General features: G+C 42.1%; 1 protein-coding gene across 3 annotated transcripts in view; it reads right to left on the bottom strand.

Annotated features, from left to right (window-relative positions):
• The window catches only part of LOC140730963 (dual specificity testis-specific protein kinase 2), a 156,534-nt gene that overhangs the window by 30,789 nt on the left and 107,413 nt on the right, over positions 1 to 18,332 (bottom strand). For all 3 annotated transcript variants that reach the window (XM_073052076.1, XM_073052077.1, XM_073052075.1), the window contains one exon: positions 14,837 to 14,958. In XM_073052076.1, the coding sequence (XP_072908177.1) occupies positions 14,837 to 14,958 (122 nt within the window). The remainder of the gene's footprint in view (positions 1 to 14,836; positions 14,959 to 18,332) is intronic.

Genomic DNA, 18,332 nt, shown 5'->3' with positions numbered 1-18,332 from the left:
GATATAGTTGTTGAAGAAAGTGTAAAAATGGGTCTATCTATCAATTGCAAAAAGACAGAATGTATGGTGATATCCAAAAAGGAGTATCCTATCTGGAGGCTGAGAATAAATGGGGAAGACATAAAACAAGTACAGAACTTTTGCTACTTAGTAAGCTGGGTGACATCAGATGGTAGATGCGACATGGACATCAAAAGAAGAATAGGGATGGCAAAAGACACCTTTACGAGAATGAAGAGTATACTGACCAACACTAAAGTAGGCATAACAACCTGCCTCAGTGTACTGAAATGTTACGTTTACCCAGTTATGCTATATGGTTCAGAATGTTGGACAATATCTAATAACATGAGGAAACAAATTGAAGCAGCAGAGATGTGGTTTTTGAGGAGGATGCAAAGAATATCATGGACAAAATGAATATCTAATGAGCATGGCATGAACAGAGCAAGCACAAAAAGAAAAATAATGTATGAGATCATGAAAAGGCAATGTAACTTCATTGGACATGTGATTAGGAAAGAGGAGTTAGAATGCACGGTAATTATGGGAAAGATTGAAGGGAAGAAAGCAAGAGGAAGGCAAAGACAAATGATGATGGAGACAGCAGCCAGAGAACTGGAAATGAATACCAATGAATTGATCCACTTGACCCAAAACAGGAGTGTGTGGGCCATGGCAGTCAAAGCTGAAACTGGGCATGGCATCTGCTGATGATGATGATGAGAGGGGTCCAGAATTAGAAGGAATAGGTTTATGGCAAGAGGGGAAAGATTAAGAGGGGTCTGCGGGACAGATTTTCCTGCATAGTTGTTAGAGAAAGTGGTAGAAGTAGATAGAATTACCATGTTTAAAAGACATCAGGTTAGGTTCATGGATTAGAGGCATTTGAGGAAATGCAGGCAAATGGAACTAGCTCAGGACAGCATATTCATCAGCACCATTCTGTGCTGGAAAACTCCACCACTCTAGATGGCAATTATTTTGGTGAGGTACAGTACGTGTGAAGCTGGTGGGGTGGTTCCCTGTTCTGATAACTTGAAGATAACAATTTGAAGTTAAATATTGATTTCTATAACAGGCAGCTGACTCACAAAGCATTTCAGTATACATTTTAGGCCTGGGTGGATTAGAGGGAGTGCATGAGACAGGGGAATGGAAAGGGAGCATGGGAAATGGATTTGTGGTAAATCGAAGTGGCACAGCAAACAATTCCTGGCGAGTTGGGTGTTAAACCATCAGAATTTCTGAACAGTCAGAAAGCAGACTATTAGAGTTTTTCCACATCTAACATGCCGCAGAAAATGCTTAAGCAGTAGCCTTACAGTAACAAGAGTGTTAAAGTCACTACCACAAGAATATAGTAGTGATAGCCGGCACCATACTACTCTCGTGTCAGCCGTTCCACAGAGAACCACTGGTTAACACCATCATGGGGACCAGTGCGTTCCAGAATTTGGCACCTGTGCGCTGCAGGTCGTGTTACTTAAATTATTTCATCCATTATTAAACATAATGGACGTGGAAACTGTGCATTGGCCTTCATCAACTGTGGGATTGAGTTTAAGAGCTGAGAGGTAACGTTGCAACTATATAGGACCATGGTCAGACCCCACTTGGAGTACTGTGCTCAGTTCTGGTCTCCTCACTACAGGAAAGACATCTGAAACCAAAGAAAGGGTGCAGTGGAGATTTACAAGGATGTTGCCTAGATTGGGGAGTATGCCTTATGAGAATAGGTTGAGTGAATTCGGCCTTTTCTCCTTGGAGCGATGGAGGATGAGAGGTGACCCGATAGTAATGTACAAGATAATGAGAGGCATTGATCGTGTGGATAGTCAAAGGCTTTTTTCCAGGGCTGAAATGGCTAGCACAAGAGGACATAGTTTTAAAGTGCTTGGCGGTAGATACAGAGGAGCTGTCAGGGGCAAATGTTTTTTTCTTAAGTACGCAGAGAGTGGTGAGTGCGTGAAATGGGCCGCTAGTGGCAGTGGTGGAGGCAAGAACAATAGGGTCTTTTAAGGGACTCCTGGATAGGTACATGGAGGTTACAAAAATAGAGGACTATGGGTAAGCCTAGGTAGTTCTAAGGTAAGGACATATTCGGCACAGTTTGTGGGCCGAAGAGCCTGAATTGTGCTGTAGGTTTTCTATAAAATATTACATACATAGAAAGTTGAAATAGCCGTTCACATAGCTATCAAAGGACTGTGAGGGTAGTCAAGAGGATTCATGGATCTATCATTTGAGGCCCTGTCACTGCCAACTACTCAAATCCACAGAAGAACCAATGCTAGGGAGGCCCAATTTATAGGTAAGGTATACCTCTGTAAGGTATAGACTCTTACTTGGTGGTGGGGGGGGGGGGGGCAAATAATACCTCATCTAAATTTTAGGACACACAATCATGGCAACAAATATCCTCACTTACCTGACCAGTATAATCAAACAACTGTCCATATATATATTTGGTTACACAAGGTGACAATAGAGACAGTAACCCAGCCTGAAAACAGGCTCTTCAGCTCAACTCATCCACACTGACCGCGGTGTTCAAACTCATCCCACTTGCCTGTGTTTGGCCCATATACCTCTGAACTCCTCCTAGCAACGTACTTATCAGATGCCTTGTGAATGTCATTATTCTAACTACTCCAACCACTTACTCTCCAGCCCATTCTATATATGCACCACTTTCTGTATGAAAAGTTTCCCCTCCTCTCCCTTTTAAACCTTTCACCTGCTGTCTTGAAAAAGATTATGTGCAGTCACTCTACCCTCCAATTTCATATGCATCTACATGACCACAGGACGTAGGAGCAGAATTAAGCCATTCAGCCTATCGAGTCTGCTCCACCATACCATTATGGTTGATTTATTATCCTTCTCAACCCCATTCTCCTGCCCTCGCCCCATAACCTTCAACAGCATTACAAATCACCAATCTATCAAATAAATCATTGGCTTTAAATAAACCCAATAGTTTGACCTCCACAACAATGAATTCCACAATTTCACCAATCTCTGGCTAAAGAAATCCGCCCATCATTGTTCTAAAGGGAATTCCTTCAATTCTGAGGCTCTGTCCTCTGATCCCAGATTCTTACACAATTGGAAATATACGCTCCACACCTACTCCATCTAGTCTTGACAATATTAGGTAGGTTTCCATGAGATTCCCCCTCATCACCTAAACTCTAGTGAGTACAGGCCCAGAGCCATCAAACGCTCGTGTTAACCCTTTCATTCATAATCATTCTCATAAATCACCTCGGGACCCTCTCCAATGCCAACATATTTTTTTCATTATTTGGCCCAAAACTGCTCATAATACTCCAAATGTGGTCTAACCTCTAAAGCCTCAGCATTACATCCTTGCTTTTGTATTTTAGTCCCCTCAAAATGAAAGCTAACATTGCATTTGCCAGTCTTACCACCAACTCAACCTGCAAGTTAAGCTTCAGAGAATCTAAAATTGCACCACAACTCCCAAGTCCCTTTGGACCTCTGATTTCAGAATTTCGCCCTCATTTAAAAACACCTATGCTTTTATTCCTTTTACCAAAGTACATGAAATATACTTCCCTACATCATATTAAATTTGCCATTTCTTTACCTATTGTAATTTAAGTCCATTTGTAGTCTCCCTGCCTATCCTCAACATTGCCTGCTCCTCCACCTGTCTTTGTATCACAGACTGCATATTTTGCATTAATCTTCACTAGAAGACACCGGCAGCATGCCAGAAACTCCAGAGTGTTAGGGTCAGAAGTGAATGCAGCTGTTCTTACTAAGGAGAAAGTGCCCAGGAGACTGAAAGGCATAATGATAGAAACATGACCTGGACCAGATGGTATACACCACAAATTTGACCACAAAGCCATCAATTCCATTATCTCGATCACTGACATAAAGCACAAAAAGAAGCAGACCCAACACCGACTCCTATGGAACAACACTAATCACCGGCAGCCAACCAGAAAAAGGCACCCTTTATTTCCACTCTGCCTCGTACCAGCCAATTGTATATCCATGCTAGTATCTTTCCCATATTACTACAGGCTTTTATCTTATTTAGCAGCCCAATGTGCAACACATTGTCAAAGGCCTTCTGAAAATACAAATTAACAACATCCACTGATTCTCCTTTGCCTATCCTACCTGATATTTCCTCAAAAGCATTCCAACAGATTTGTCAGGCAAGATTTCCCCTTAAGGAAACCATGTGTACTCCAAGTACCACGAATTTTCATCCTTAATGATAGCCTCTAACATAATAAACCTCTGAAATCAGGCTAACTGGCCTATCCTTGTCTTTTGCCTCCCTCTCGTCTTAAAAGAGTGTGTAACATTCCCAATTTTCCAGTCCTCTAAAACCATTCCAGGATCTAGTGATTCTTGAAAGATCATTACTAATGCCTCCACAATCTTTTCAGCCATCTCTTTATGGGTGTATAACATCTGGTCCAGGTCACCATTCTATCTTTAGACATTTCAGCTTCTCATGCTCTTTTTCCTTAGCAAGAACAATTGCACTCACTTCTGACCCTGACACACTCGAATTTCTGGCATGCTGCTGGGGTCTTCCAGTGAAGAGTAACACAGAACGCCACCCTTCAATGTCCTACATTCCAAGGAATAAAGTCCTAGCCTGTCAAACTCTTCCCTGGAATTCAGGCCCTTGAGTTCAGGCAGCATCCTCAAATCTTCTCTACACTCTTTCTAGTTTAATAATGTTTCCTATTACAGGGTAACTAAGACTGTACTTAATACTCAAAAGGAGGTCTCAGCAACTTCTTGTACAACTGCAATATAACATGCCAATTCCTATGCTAAATGCCCTGACAGATGAAGACCACCATGCCAAACACCCATGACCCTCTGCTTTCTACCACTGAACCAATTAGGACTCCAAAGGCCCACTTCTCCCTGGATCCCACACAATCTAATCTTCCACACTAGCCTACCATGGGGACCTTGTCAAAGGCCTCGTTAATGTCCACATGGAAAACATCTACTGTTCTACTCTCACCTTTTCTCTTGGTTACTCCTGACAGACCTATCAGACATGCATGCATAAAGCCATTTTGACTGACACCATTTAGACAGTGTCTATCGAAATGTTGACAGATCCTGTCCCTCAGCACCTCGTACATTAATTACCTGACACTGATGATAGATTCACTGACCTGTGGATCTCAAACTGGTCTTCAATGCCCTTCTTAAATAATGATACAATGCAGGGCACACCCAGTCTTCAGGAACTTCACCCATGGCTAAGGACAAAGCAAATATCCCTGCACGAGGGCTTCATAAATTTCTTCCCTAGCTTCCCAGAAGATCCCAATGAAACACTTAAGGCCCTGGGGATATGTCCACTTTAATACCCTTTAAGACTGCCATAGCTCCCTCCCTGGTAATTTGTATGTGCTGCAAGTCAACACTCATTCCTTTAGCATCCATTATTTTCTCCACTGTAAAAACCAAAGAGAACTATTCACTAAATTCCTTGCCATCCCCTGTGGTTCCACACCTTGACTTTTATTCTCTCCCTAGCCACCCTTTTACTCTCCATATACCTATAAAATCTCCTGGGAGTTTCTTCACTCCTGCTCACCAGATCCATCCCATATCTTCTTTTTGCCAATCTGACTTCCCTCAAATTTCAAAGCGTGAGATGCTGGCAGCTGACAGCATGGGTGCCAGTGATGGAGGTGATGATTTAAGAATGAGCAAGCAGCTCATTAAGTAGTGGAGATGCCTCAGGAATTGCAGAGGATGGAAAGGGCAAGACGGACTGTGGAAATCAAGGCATTGCAGAACCATGGGTGTTTGTCAGCCAATAAGTAGAAGGACGATGGGTGAGCGGGATTTGCTACAAGTTAGGACATGAATGAGGTCTTCGAGTTATTGGGGATGAGAGCAAGTACACATTTGAATATTCAAGTCAAGTGGGATTATGAATGAAGTGCTCTAAAGCAGACATGTTGGAGGGTCTGGGCTGGGGGCATTATTGAGGTGGAAACAGATACGTTAAATGGTGACATTGGTGTGAGTCACAATTGTACAGAATTAGGCCATTCAGCCTTCCACATCCAAGCTGACCTTTTTACTCATTTATCTACTACCTGCCCACATTAGGAGTGTATCCATCTATGCCTTGCCTATTCAAGTATCTGTCTAAATGTACCTTTAATAAGAGATTGTATCTGATGTCATTACCTCCGCTGGCCAAACTTTCCAGATAGCAATCACACTCCTCCCATCAAATCTTTCAAGCTCATTCCTCGCATCTTAAACCTTCGGCCTTCGGTTTTTGATACCCCTATCATGAGAAATGGATTCCAACTATGAATTCTATTTATGCCTCATAATCTTATACGCCTCTATCAGGGCATTCTGCAACCTCCTCGGCTTCAGGGAGAGAAGAACAGCCTATCCAATTGCAGCCCACAGCCAAGTTCTCTGATCCAGACAGTATCCCTGTGAATCTTCTCTTTCCCCTCTCCAGTGCAATCATATCCTTTCTAGTGTGGCAATTGGACCTGCACAATATTGCAGTTACGGCCTAATCAATGTTTTGTAAAGTCACGACTTTACTGTCCTAACTCTTACATTCTATGCCTCAACCTTCGGAGACAAGCATGGGTGACACAGTAGTGTGGTGTATAGCATAGTGCTTTACAGTACAGGTGACCCAGGATCAATTTCCACTACTGCCTGTAAGAAATCTGTATGTTCTCCCTGTGAGCACATGGTACAAAGACGTACCACTTGGTAGGTTAATTGGTAACCAAACAACAAACCGATCTGTATTGGCACAACCAGGGAAATATAGACAGACCCCTAGGTCCTCCTGTTCATCACCACTCCTTAATGTCGTCATAGGGTAATGTAATGGGTGACACACATTGTTCATAATAGAAGCTGCTTTACATAATTCACAAGCACCGCCATTGAGTTATGGTGTTCACTTTAACGGACGATGTCTGACATAATGATGTCAGTGCAAGGCGATTGCTTTTGGTTTATTCAAAATGGAAGTAAAAGGCTGGACCTTTGTTAAGCACAACAAATGACTCTCACATGTTTTATTCACAAAATCCTACATCCTCCCATGTGCCATTTACACAGATGCAACTTACTAATGTTTTGTCACGTTGGTCAGTGGTTGTACACCAAAATCTGGCATAGCTCTGAAGCCTTCCACAATTGAAAAGATTAACGGGTGGAGAGAAAAAGAATCAGACTGACAATTGAAAGTCTGATCCTGATTAGATCCTTGCAAAAAAAAAACCACAGCCACAGAATGTAACCAAGGCAGAGAAAATGGAGAGAGCAATAACACATTTGTTTATTCTGTTAGGAATAGAAAACCATTCCGCAAATAAAGAACACATCCAAAGCATACAAACTATAAAATTGTGCTTTTAAACTTCAGAATATCATTAGGATTAAACCATCTGCAGAATAAATAGGTTTGCAATGATGCTCCCAAGTGACGAAACCTACTAACAAAGAGGGTCACACAATATGCCTGAGAGCTCATCTCGACACTTAACACTACAGGTACTAAGTTGCTTCTTGCAATTAAATCTGGCAATTATCTTGTTCTCCTTGGAGCTCTTCTTAAGGTGAGGTGTTTAAATTGTTCCAGGTAAAGGGCATTGTTCTCGTTTCTAATTGACTGTTGGAGCTTCCTGATTTGAAAGATATCTGATTACTTTGCTATCGTTATAATGTCACAAGATGAAATTTGTAATGATTTGAAAAGTATAATGTTGAACCAATTGAAATGCTGCTCAGAGAACTTTGATCAGATTGATTGAATGTAAAAAGCTAACCATTTGTAAACGAGTACCAATACGTTGCAAATCGCTATCTCATTCATTCACAGATCCTTGGTGCCGCAAACTAAGAAATTACAAGTCAAAGATCTGGCACTAAAATTGATGGCCCTATCTCCAAGTTATTCTACCTCAAGCCCAGCTACCTGTTTGGTGAGTAGTTGAGGTGCTGACCTGTTAATTTGTAAAAGAAAATTAGCAACACATCAGAATCACAAATGTGAGAAAATCAGATGCTGGAAATCCAAGGCAACAAACACAAAATGCCGGGGGAATGCAATCGGCCAGGCAGCATCTATAGACAAGAGTGAACAATGTTCCGGGCCAAGACCCTGCATCAGGACTGGGGAAGAAAAGATGAGAAGTCAGAGTTAGAAGGTGGGGGAAGGGGAGGAAGTAGTTCAAGGTGGTGGATGATTGGTGAAACCAGGAGAGTGGGATGGATGAAGTAAAGAGCAGAGAATTGATTGGTGAAAGAGATAAAGGGCTGGAGAAGGAGGTATCTGATAGGAGAAGGTAGAAGACCAAGGAAGAAAGGAAAGGGGGAGGAGCACCAGAGGGGATGTTGGGCAGGCAATGAGATAAGGTGAGAGTGGAAATGGGAATGGGGAATGGTGATAGGTGGGTGGAGGGGGGGGGGAAGAGGAGAGATTTTACGAGATGTTCATGCCATCAGACTGGAGGCTACCCAGACAGAATATAAGGGGTTGCTCCTCCAACCTGAGTGTGGCCTCATCATAACAGTAATTGAAGCCATGGACCGACATGTCAGAAAGGGAATGGGAAGTAGAATTGAAACAGATGGCCATCCGGAGTTGCTGCTGTTCCTGGAAGACGGAGCATGGATTTTGATGCATTTTACAATCAATAATATTTTCTACACTTCACATGTAATGATACAGGATACACACATGATCAATGTTACAAGCTGCCACAAGAAAAAATGGCTTTTTCCATAGGTAGTGGACAACAGCAAACATCAGCCTTTTGACTCATGTTCAGCTATCTAGCCTACAAGTCAGTTTCAGCATTTCTAAACATCATTTTATTGGTACAAGGGATTTTCATTGTTTTACTTTCCATCACGTCAAAGTTTTGTCTGAACTAAGTTTACTGGCTGGAGAGCTATATTTAGACTGGATTCCTTCAGAGGCAATTGGATCAGTTGAAAAGCAGCCTGCAGATGTTTGTTGGCTGCGCACATTGAGTCATAATGTTGTACATCTGGAAACAGGCTCCAGAGTGCACCACATCAATGTTGACCATCAAACATCCGTCCTGTTAGCAGCATTCGGTCCATAGCCTTCTCAGCCTGAGCAATTCGAAGTTCAAGTTCAAAGTAAATTTATAAGAAAGTACATGTCACCATATACAACCCTGGGATAGGTTTGCTTGTGGGCATCCAAGAAACACAATAGAATCAATGAAAGACCACACCCAACAGGACGGACAAACAACCAATGTGCACAAGACAACAAACGGTGCAAATGCAAAATAAAATAATGACAAATAAATAAGCAATACATATCGAGAACATGAGATTAAGAGTCTTTGAAAGTGAGTCCATAGGCTGTGAGAATATTTCAGAGATGGGGCAAGTGAAGCTGGGTGAATTATCTGCTCTATCCAAGTGCTTGATGGTTGAGGGGTAATAACTGTTCCTAAACCAGATCCTGAGGCTCCTGTACTTTCTTCCTGATGGCAGCAATGAGAACTGAACATCGCATGGATGGTGGGGGTCCTTGGTAATGATGCTCATTTCCTGCGACAACACTCCGTGCAGATGTGTTCAATGGTTGGGAGTGCTTTACCGGTTTTGAACTGGGCCATATCCAATACTTTTTGTAGGCTTTTCCATTCAAGGGCAATGGTGTTTCTGTGCTACAACCAGTCAATATACTCTCCAGCACACATCTGTAGAAGTTCGCCAAAGTTTTAGATGTCATGCTGAGCCCTTCGCAGACTTCCATGTAGAGGCCCTGCCGTGCTTTCTTGGAATTGCATTACCTGCTGGGCCCAGGACTGATCCTCTTAAATGAGAGCACAGAAGAATTTAAAGTTGCTGATCCACTCCACCTCTGATCCTACAATGAGGACTGGCTCACGGACCTGTGGCGTCCTCTTTCTGAAGCCAACGATCAGCTCCTTGGTCTTGTTGACACTGGCTGAGAGGTTGTTGTGGCAACACTCAGCCAGGTTTTCAGTCTGCTTCCTATATGCTGATTCTTCACCATCGTTGATTCAGCCTATGACTGTAGTTTCATCATCAAATTTAAATACGGTACTGGAACCGTGCGTAGCCTCACACAGTCATGGAGCAGGGGCTCAGCACACAGCCTTTTAGTGCAAATGTGCCGATGGAGATTGTGGAGGAGATGCTTTTGCCAATCTGACTTGACTGGGGTCTGCAAGTGAGGAAACAGAGGATCCAATTTCACAGCTGGGATTGAGGCCAAGGTCTCAAAGCTTATTGATTAGTTTCGAGGGGATGATAGTATTGAATGCCAAGCTGTAGTCAATAAAGAGCATCCTGATTTATGCATTGTTGCTATCCAGATGTTACAGAGTGAAGAGCCAATGAAATGCCATCTGCTGTGGACCTGTTGTGCCAGCAGGCAGATTGGAGTGGAGCCAAGTTGTTTCTCAGGCAGGAGTTGATGTGTTACATCACCAACCTCTCAAAATACTTCAGCACAGAGCACGTAAGCACTACAGGATGACAGTCATTCAGGCAGGTTACCACATTCTTCATAGGCACCGGTATAACTGAAGCCTGCTTGAAGTAGGAAGGTACCCCAGACTGCTGAAGAAAGAGGTTAAAGAAATCAGTGAACACTCAGTTGATCAGCACAAATCTTTGGTACTTGGCCACATACCCAATATGGATCACATGCCTTCCATGGGGTCATCCTCCTGAAGGATGTTCATAAAGAATGAAATCACAGGGTCACTGGGGGCTGTGGGAGTTTGTGAAGGTTCCTCTGTGTTTTGACAGTCAAGGCGAGCATAGGAGGTGTTGAACTCATCTGGAAGCGAAGTGCTATTGTCGGACAGACAGACATACTTTATTGATCCTGAGGGAAATTGTGTTTCGTTACAGCTGCACCGACCAAGAATAGTGAAGAAATATAGCAAAATAAAACCATAAATAATTAAATAATAATTTAATCATGCCAAGTGGAAATAAGTCCAGGACCAGCTCAGGGTGTCTGACACTCCGAGGGAGGAGTTGTAAAGTTTGATGGCCACAGGCAGGAATGACTTCCTACGACGCTCAGTGTTACATCTCGGTGGAATGAGTCTCTGGCTGAATGTACTCCTGTACCTAACCAGTACAGTATGGAGTGGATGGGAGTCATTGTCCAACATGGCATGCAACTTGGACAGCATCCTCTCTTCAGACACCACCGTCAGAGAGTCCAGTTCCACCCCCACAACATCACTGGCCTTACAAATGAGTTTGCTGATTCTGTTGGTGTCTGCTACCCTCAGCCTGCTGCCCCAGCACACAACAGCAAACATGATAGCACTGGCCACCACAGACTCGTAGAACACCCTCAGCATCGTCCGGCAGATGTTAAAGGACCTCAGTCTCCTCAGGAAATAGAGATGGCTCTGACCCTTCTTGTAGACAGCCTCAGTGTTCTTTGACCAGTCCAGTTTATTGTCCATTCATATCCCCAGGTATTTGTAATCCTCCACTATGTCCACACCGACCCCTTGGATGGAAACAGGGGTCACCAGTGCCTTAGCCCTCCTCAGGTCCACCACCAGCTCCTTAGTCTTTTTCACATTAAGCTGCAGATGATTCTGCTCGCACCATGTGACAAAGTTTCTCACCGTAGCCCTGTATTCAGCCTCAACTCCCTTGCTGATGCATCCAACTATGGCAGAGTCATCAGGAAACTTCTGAAGATGGCAAGTCTCTGTGTTGTAGTTGAAATCCTAGGTGTAGATGGTGAAGAGAAAGGGGGACAGGACAGTCCCCTGTGGAGCCCCAGTGCTGCTGACCACTCTGTCTGACACACAGTGTTGCAAGCGCACATACTATGGTCTGCCAGTCAGGTAATCAATAATCCATGACACCAGGGAAGCATCCACCTACATCACTGTCAGCTTCTCACCCAGCAGAGCAGGGCGGATGGTCCTGAACGCACTGGAGAAGTCAAAAAACATGACCCTCACAGTGCTCGCCAGCTTGTCCGGGTGAGTGTAGACACGGTTCAGCAGATAGACGATGGCATCCTAAACTCCTAGTCGGGGCTGATAGGCGAACTGGAGGGGGTCTAAGTGTGGCCTAACCATAGGCCGGAGCTGCTCTAGAACAAGTCTCTCCAGGGTCTTCATGATGTGGGAGGTCAATGCCACCAGTCTGTAGTCATTGGAGCCACTGGGGCGCGCTGTCTTTGGTACAGGGATGAGGCAGGACATCTTCCACATCACAGGAACCCTCTGGAGACTCAGGCTCAGGTTGAAGACATGGTGAAGTACTCCACATAGCTGGGGGGCACAGGGTTTGAGCACCCTGGGGCTGACACCATCCGGGCCTGCAGCCTTGCTTGGATGGAGACATTTCAGCTATGTTACTTCACTTCACTTTATAAGTAACAGCATTCAAGCCCTGCCACAGCTGTCCAACATCCCACAGTAATTTAAGTTTGACCCGGGACTGCCATTTGCACATGAGATGGCATTCCGGAGATTCAAGTGTTGGTCCCAGATATTACTTGAAATGTTGAGCCTTTGTTACCACTCACACTTAGGCAATGCAGTCCACACTCCAACCATTATTTGGGTGAAGTAGTTCTTCCTCAGATACACTAATGGTGGTGGAGGCTAGATTATCAAACACATTTTCATCAAGGAATTGAGGCGTTCAGGGAAAACTGGCCCACAAGGCTTCTAGAGTTCAGCCACAGTCAAACTGAAAAGGAAGAATTTAAATATTGATGGCCCTCAATTTTAAATGACAGGTCCATAATTTTGTGGCTGAATCTTTTGATCATAATCTTCTACTTCTGGAAACATCACAGCACCTATCCTGTCAAATCTTCTCAGTACCTTATATTTATCATTCTTCTTTACCTTCCCACATTCTTTTAAACTCCAAGGATTACAAAGTCAAACTGTCTGGCCTATCACAAAAGGACAACATTCACTTCCCAGGAATTAGTCTGGTGAATATCCTTTGGATTCCCTACTGCATCCTTTTTTTAAAAAAAAAGAAAGGGAGCATAGGGGACTAAAACTGCACACAATATTCCAGATTTACAGTGAGGAGGAAATCAGGAGGACAAAAAGAGAACATGTAATATCTTTGGCAGACAAGGTAAAGGAGAATCCCGAAAGGTTCTCTAAGTATATTAAGAATAAAGGGTAACTAGGAAGAGACAAGCCCCCAACCCCAAGCTTCCCACAACGTCCTAGAATACACTTAATTAGATCCTATTCACCTTTGCAAACCTTAAGATCACCAGCAACTATCTTTTGTAATGTGGTTACGTTTCAAAACATCAGTATTCTTGTCTCCAAAATTTCTAGCTTTCACAACTTGCTGCATGGTACGTACACAGAAATCTACAACACATTGAGGCCATTTAGCCCACAATGTTGTGCCTACCATGTAACCTACCCTAGAAACTGCCCAGAATTTCCCTACCACTATATTTCTAAGCTCCATGTACCTATCTAAGAGTCTCTTAAAAGACCCTATTATATCCACCTCTACCACCGTTGCTGGCAGCGTATTCCATGCACCCATCACTGTGTGAAAAACTTAACCCTTACATCCCCTCTGTACCTACTTCCAAGCACCTTAAAACTATACCCTTCATGTTAGTCATTTCAGCCCTGGGAAAAAGCCTCTGACTATCCACACGATAAATGCCTCTCATCACCTTATACACCTCTATCAGGTCACCTCTCATCCTCCATCGCTCCAAGCAGAAAAGGCCGGGTTCACTCAACCTATTCTCATAAGGCATGCTCTCCAATCTAGGCAACATTTACAGATGAGAAATATTATGTCAAACATTCCCCAGCTATTGTGCGACGTTTCCCAAGAGGAAGTCAAGGGTTGATCCCCCTCTAATTGGTCCATATTGCTAAATATTGCTTAAGAAAAATTTCCAGAACACTCTTAAATTCAACCCTATACGAGCCCTCAGCATGATAGTTGCAGTCAGTATTAGGGAAGTTAAAACTGCCCACAATAACTTGAAAGTCTGAAAAGCGAAGCAGCTAATTACAGAAACTTTCCTTAGATCACACATCTTTACCCAGTGCTCATATTTCCTTGAATAACTTCTAATATTTTCACTGCTGTAAAATGCAAATCTAAATTCTTTAGATTATAACTTCTGCAGTAAAAAATGGCCAATGCTAGATGCATCCTAAAGATGACCTATGTTGTATATTCACAGTCCAATAACTTGTCAACCACAGAAGAATTTTCTATAAATGGACATGACAAGTACTAAGTGGGGCCTTATAGTCAAGATCAGAAAAGTTAAAAAAAATCTCTGCCTTTGATACTTGGATTAACACAAGAAACATACATCTGTACAGATACAATGTGTGAGGAAATTAGGGGATAACGTTTCCAACATTTTTGTTTTATTGTAGATAAAATTATTCCAAGTATGGTGATACAGTTGCTCTGAAACTGAACTAGTTCATTGTGGAATTAGATGCAATAAATCACTAATATACTTTATTTAAAGCAACTCATAACTCAAATCCAGTCTCACTTAAACACTGACCTCAACTGGACTAGCAAGCTTATAGGTTAAGTGATGGTCTGCAAGAGCAACTAAAAATGAGCAGATTTCAACATCACCTGCAGTGCAAGAACAAAAAAAATAAATCTGATTTTTCTGTTTAGTATCCACTGAGGCAAAGAGGTGTTACTGAATTTTGCAATTACCATCATTTAATACAATCCTAAGGAACTTTGTAATGAAGCGTGAGGATCATTTCAATCACTTTACCTGACAATGTTCGGATGAGAGAGTTTCTGGAGGAGACTAATCTCACGTACAATGACATCTTGGTCAACATCTTTCTTGTAAATTTTTACCACCATTACTTTACTGGTGGTGTTATGAGTTACCTGTTAAAAGAGGAAAAGAATATTATCAAATCAATCTCATGAAAGAAACAGAGTTGGTTAACAAGGCAGTTTTTAACCCATGTTTTCAATGACATTTTTCCAAGGATAGAAATTCATTGGCATGTTCTCTGTATATACACATTCTTATGCATTATTTTTGACCTTGCTATTCACCATCATTGTGGTGGTTAGAAAGTCAACATCTGCTACAGGGAATAACAGCAGCTGCTAGCTGCAGGAACAGGAGAAGCAAACATACATCACTTCAAATGCACAACTTGTCTGCCATGCAATGTGATAACCAGGGAGAGCAAGTTTAATACTACTGACAAATATACAGACAGTGAAATAATGAGAGGAAAGTGGTTGGATCAAGGAGGTAAAAGGAGGAAAATGCTACAAATGTATTCAGGTCTTTTAATTCTGAAGTATTTCTAATAATTAAAATCTGAAAGAATTAAACTCTGCACTTGTATAAATTCAAATTTTGTTACAAGACGAATTGCTTTGTAGCAATTAAGATTTAGCACATTGCTTAAAAGTGCACACACAGAAATAAATACAAATATAAATAAACACACACAAAACAAGTATAATGTCTGTCAGTGCCAAGTCTCTTACAAACTGTGGTCTTCGGCCAACTTAGATACAAGAATTCCTGTTTAACTGTGCAACCATAGTTTCTGAAAGTTTTATAGCAAAGCATCAACAGCCTCAGCATTGTTTTAGCACAACATCACGTGGAATAATTCAACAGGTAACCCGAAAAAACCTTCCAAATACTCTACCTTTCCCTTTGAAATATCAGAGTATAAATAAATCTATTCAATTGCTTGGCAAACACCAGCTGTTTCATTCTATCATTGTTTCCTACTATTGATCCTAAAGAGAAAAGTCTGAAAAACTCAGCAGATTAAATAAAGGATGATGAGAGAAAGAGCATTTTTGGTCAATGAACTTTCATTAGAATTGATGATCAGGACACAGCACAGATTTTTGAAACATTTATTAAGTGAGGGATTAATGGTGTTGACAGAAACAGCTCTACCTCAGATTTTATTTTCATTAGCATCAAGCAATCAGAACTGGAATTTGAGTTAAAGATCCTTTAAACTGCCCAATAAAGGGACCATTGCCATTTCCACAGAAGCGGCCCCATTTTGTACATTTTTGACCAGCTGCTCTAGCGATGAAACGGCCTCTCCAAATAAATAATTACATTTTTATTATTTAAGGAACTAAAACCTGCAGTGAACAGGGACGTACTCAGTGATTGCTTCAACTTCCTAAACATCAACATCTCAGAGGATCTACCCTGAGCCCAACACATTGATGCAGTCATGAAGAAAGTATGCCAGCAGCTCCACTTCATTAACTAACATCCACTAACTCTGCAAATTTCTGCAGAAGTACCTTGGAGAGCATTTTGATTGGCTGTATAGAGCCTCCAAAGTGCAGGATCATAAGAGGTTGTAGAAGATTCTAGACTCAGCCAGTTCCATCACAGTCACAACCCCCCTTGCTACTAAAGACATGCCCAAATGTGGGACCTCAGGAAGGCAGCATCCATCATTAAAGACCCTCACCACCTGATCTGGATCATGCCCGCTGCATTACTATCATTAGGGAGATGGCACAGGAGCCCAAGGACCCATGCTCAAAATTTTAGAAACAGCCCCTCTGCCATCAGATTCTGAACTGTCCATGAACTCTACACAGTTATTCGTCTTTTTCACTACTTATTTAATTTTTGTAACTTATACCAATTTTAAAGCTTGCACTGTGCTGTGGCAAAATATTTCATGACATAGCGGCTTCAAAAATTATTCACTCTCACAACTACTTTCACATTTTACCAATCACCTTTCCAGCTCTTAGCTTCATCTCACCCCCCCCCCCCCCCCGGTCTTCTATCATTTCGCATTTCCCCCTCCCCCCACTACTTTCAAATCTCTTAGTATCTTTCCCTTCAGCTAGTCCTGACGAAGGGTCTCGGCCCGAAACGTCGACAGTTTATAGATGCTGCCTGGCCTGCTGTGTTCCACCAGCATTTTGTATGTGTTGTTCACATTTTACTGCTCATTTTCTAAACTTAAAATAAATTGAAATAGGATTTTTGAGCTGATCTACAAAACATTGTGCATCATGTCAAACAAAAGAAAAAAATTCCAAAACAGGTCAACAATTTACAAAAAATTATAAACCAAAATTGAGGCTGAAAAAGTATTCATCCACTTGTACTGATGTTAACTTTCCTCAGGTGCAATTCTGCATATTACTTTACCAACACACCCAATTTTGTTAATGTAGAAAACTGGAGGTTCACCTGAATAATTAGCCCTTCTCTCTCTCTGAGGTCCAACAGTATGGTAGATTTTCAACAGACCAAACCAAAATTAAAACAAGACAGCATTAAAGACAAGTCAGGGATATGATAATAGAGAAGCACAAATCTGGATAAGGGTACAAGACCATCCCAAAGTCACTAAACATACCTCGAAGCTCAGTGCAGTCCATCGGGAAAAGTGGAAAAAACATGAAACCACAGCCACATTGCCAAGTTCGGGCTGCCCCTCTAAACTGGGTCACCAGAGAAGAATAGCACTTGTAAGAGAGGCTACTGTGGCACCAACAGTCACTCTTGAGTGATTTGCAGGTCAGTGGCTGCAACTGGAGAGAAAGTTCAGTTCAACCCACTCTATTTATGAAAGAGTGCAAGGAAGATTCTCTGGCTTTAAAAAAAAACAAATCCTTGCCCATAAAGACTTTGCAAAGCATCACTTGGAAGATACTGTAAACATGTGGATGAAGGTCTTCTGGTTGGCTGAGACTAAAGTAGAACATTTTGGCCTGAACACTAAGCAATCGAAGTGGCAAAATTCCAATGTTGCACATCAGCCAGGTAACACCATCTCTACTATAAAGTACTGTGCTGGTGGCATCATGCTATCAGGATGCTTTTCAGCAGCAGGGACTGGAAATCTGGTCAAGATGCTTTTCAACAACATTCCCTCTATCCCAACAACTACTTTCCAATTTGCCTGCTGCCAGTAAACTTCAGGTCATTTGAAAATCCACTGCACACCAAGGATCATTCAACTGACATCCATCTATTTCCTAACCAATATTGACTTCTGATTAAACATCTCAGTTTTGAAAGTCTTAATATTTTCAAATTCCTTCATGAAGTGAAATTTTCTGTCTCAGTAATGGTCAGGATTTTTAATGGTTATTTCTCTCTAGTGTTTACTCAGAGAAAACATGGAAATCATGGATGCTCCAGAAATGAGGGTGACAAGTAGTAAGGTGTTGAAACATATCCATATCACAAGGGAGCAGGTGACTGCAGATTTGAGGTGCATTAAGGTGGGTAA

This window comes from Hemitrygon akajei, chromosome 7, assembly GCF_048418815.1.
Source record: "Hemitrygon akajei chromosome 7, sHemAka1.3, whole genome shotgun sequence".
Lineage (NCBI taxonomy): Eukaryota > Metazoa > Chordata > Chondrichthyes > Myliobatiformes > Dasyatidae > Hemitrygon > Hemitrygon akajei.
The sequence above is the reverse complement of the archived record's forward strand: the minus strand, read 5'-3'. Positions and strand labels throughout refer to the sequence as shown.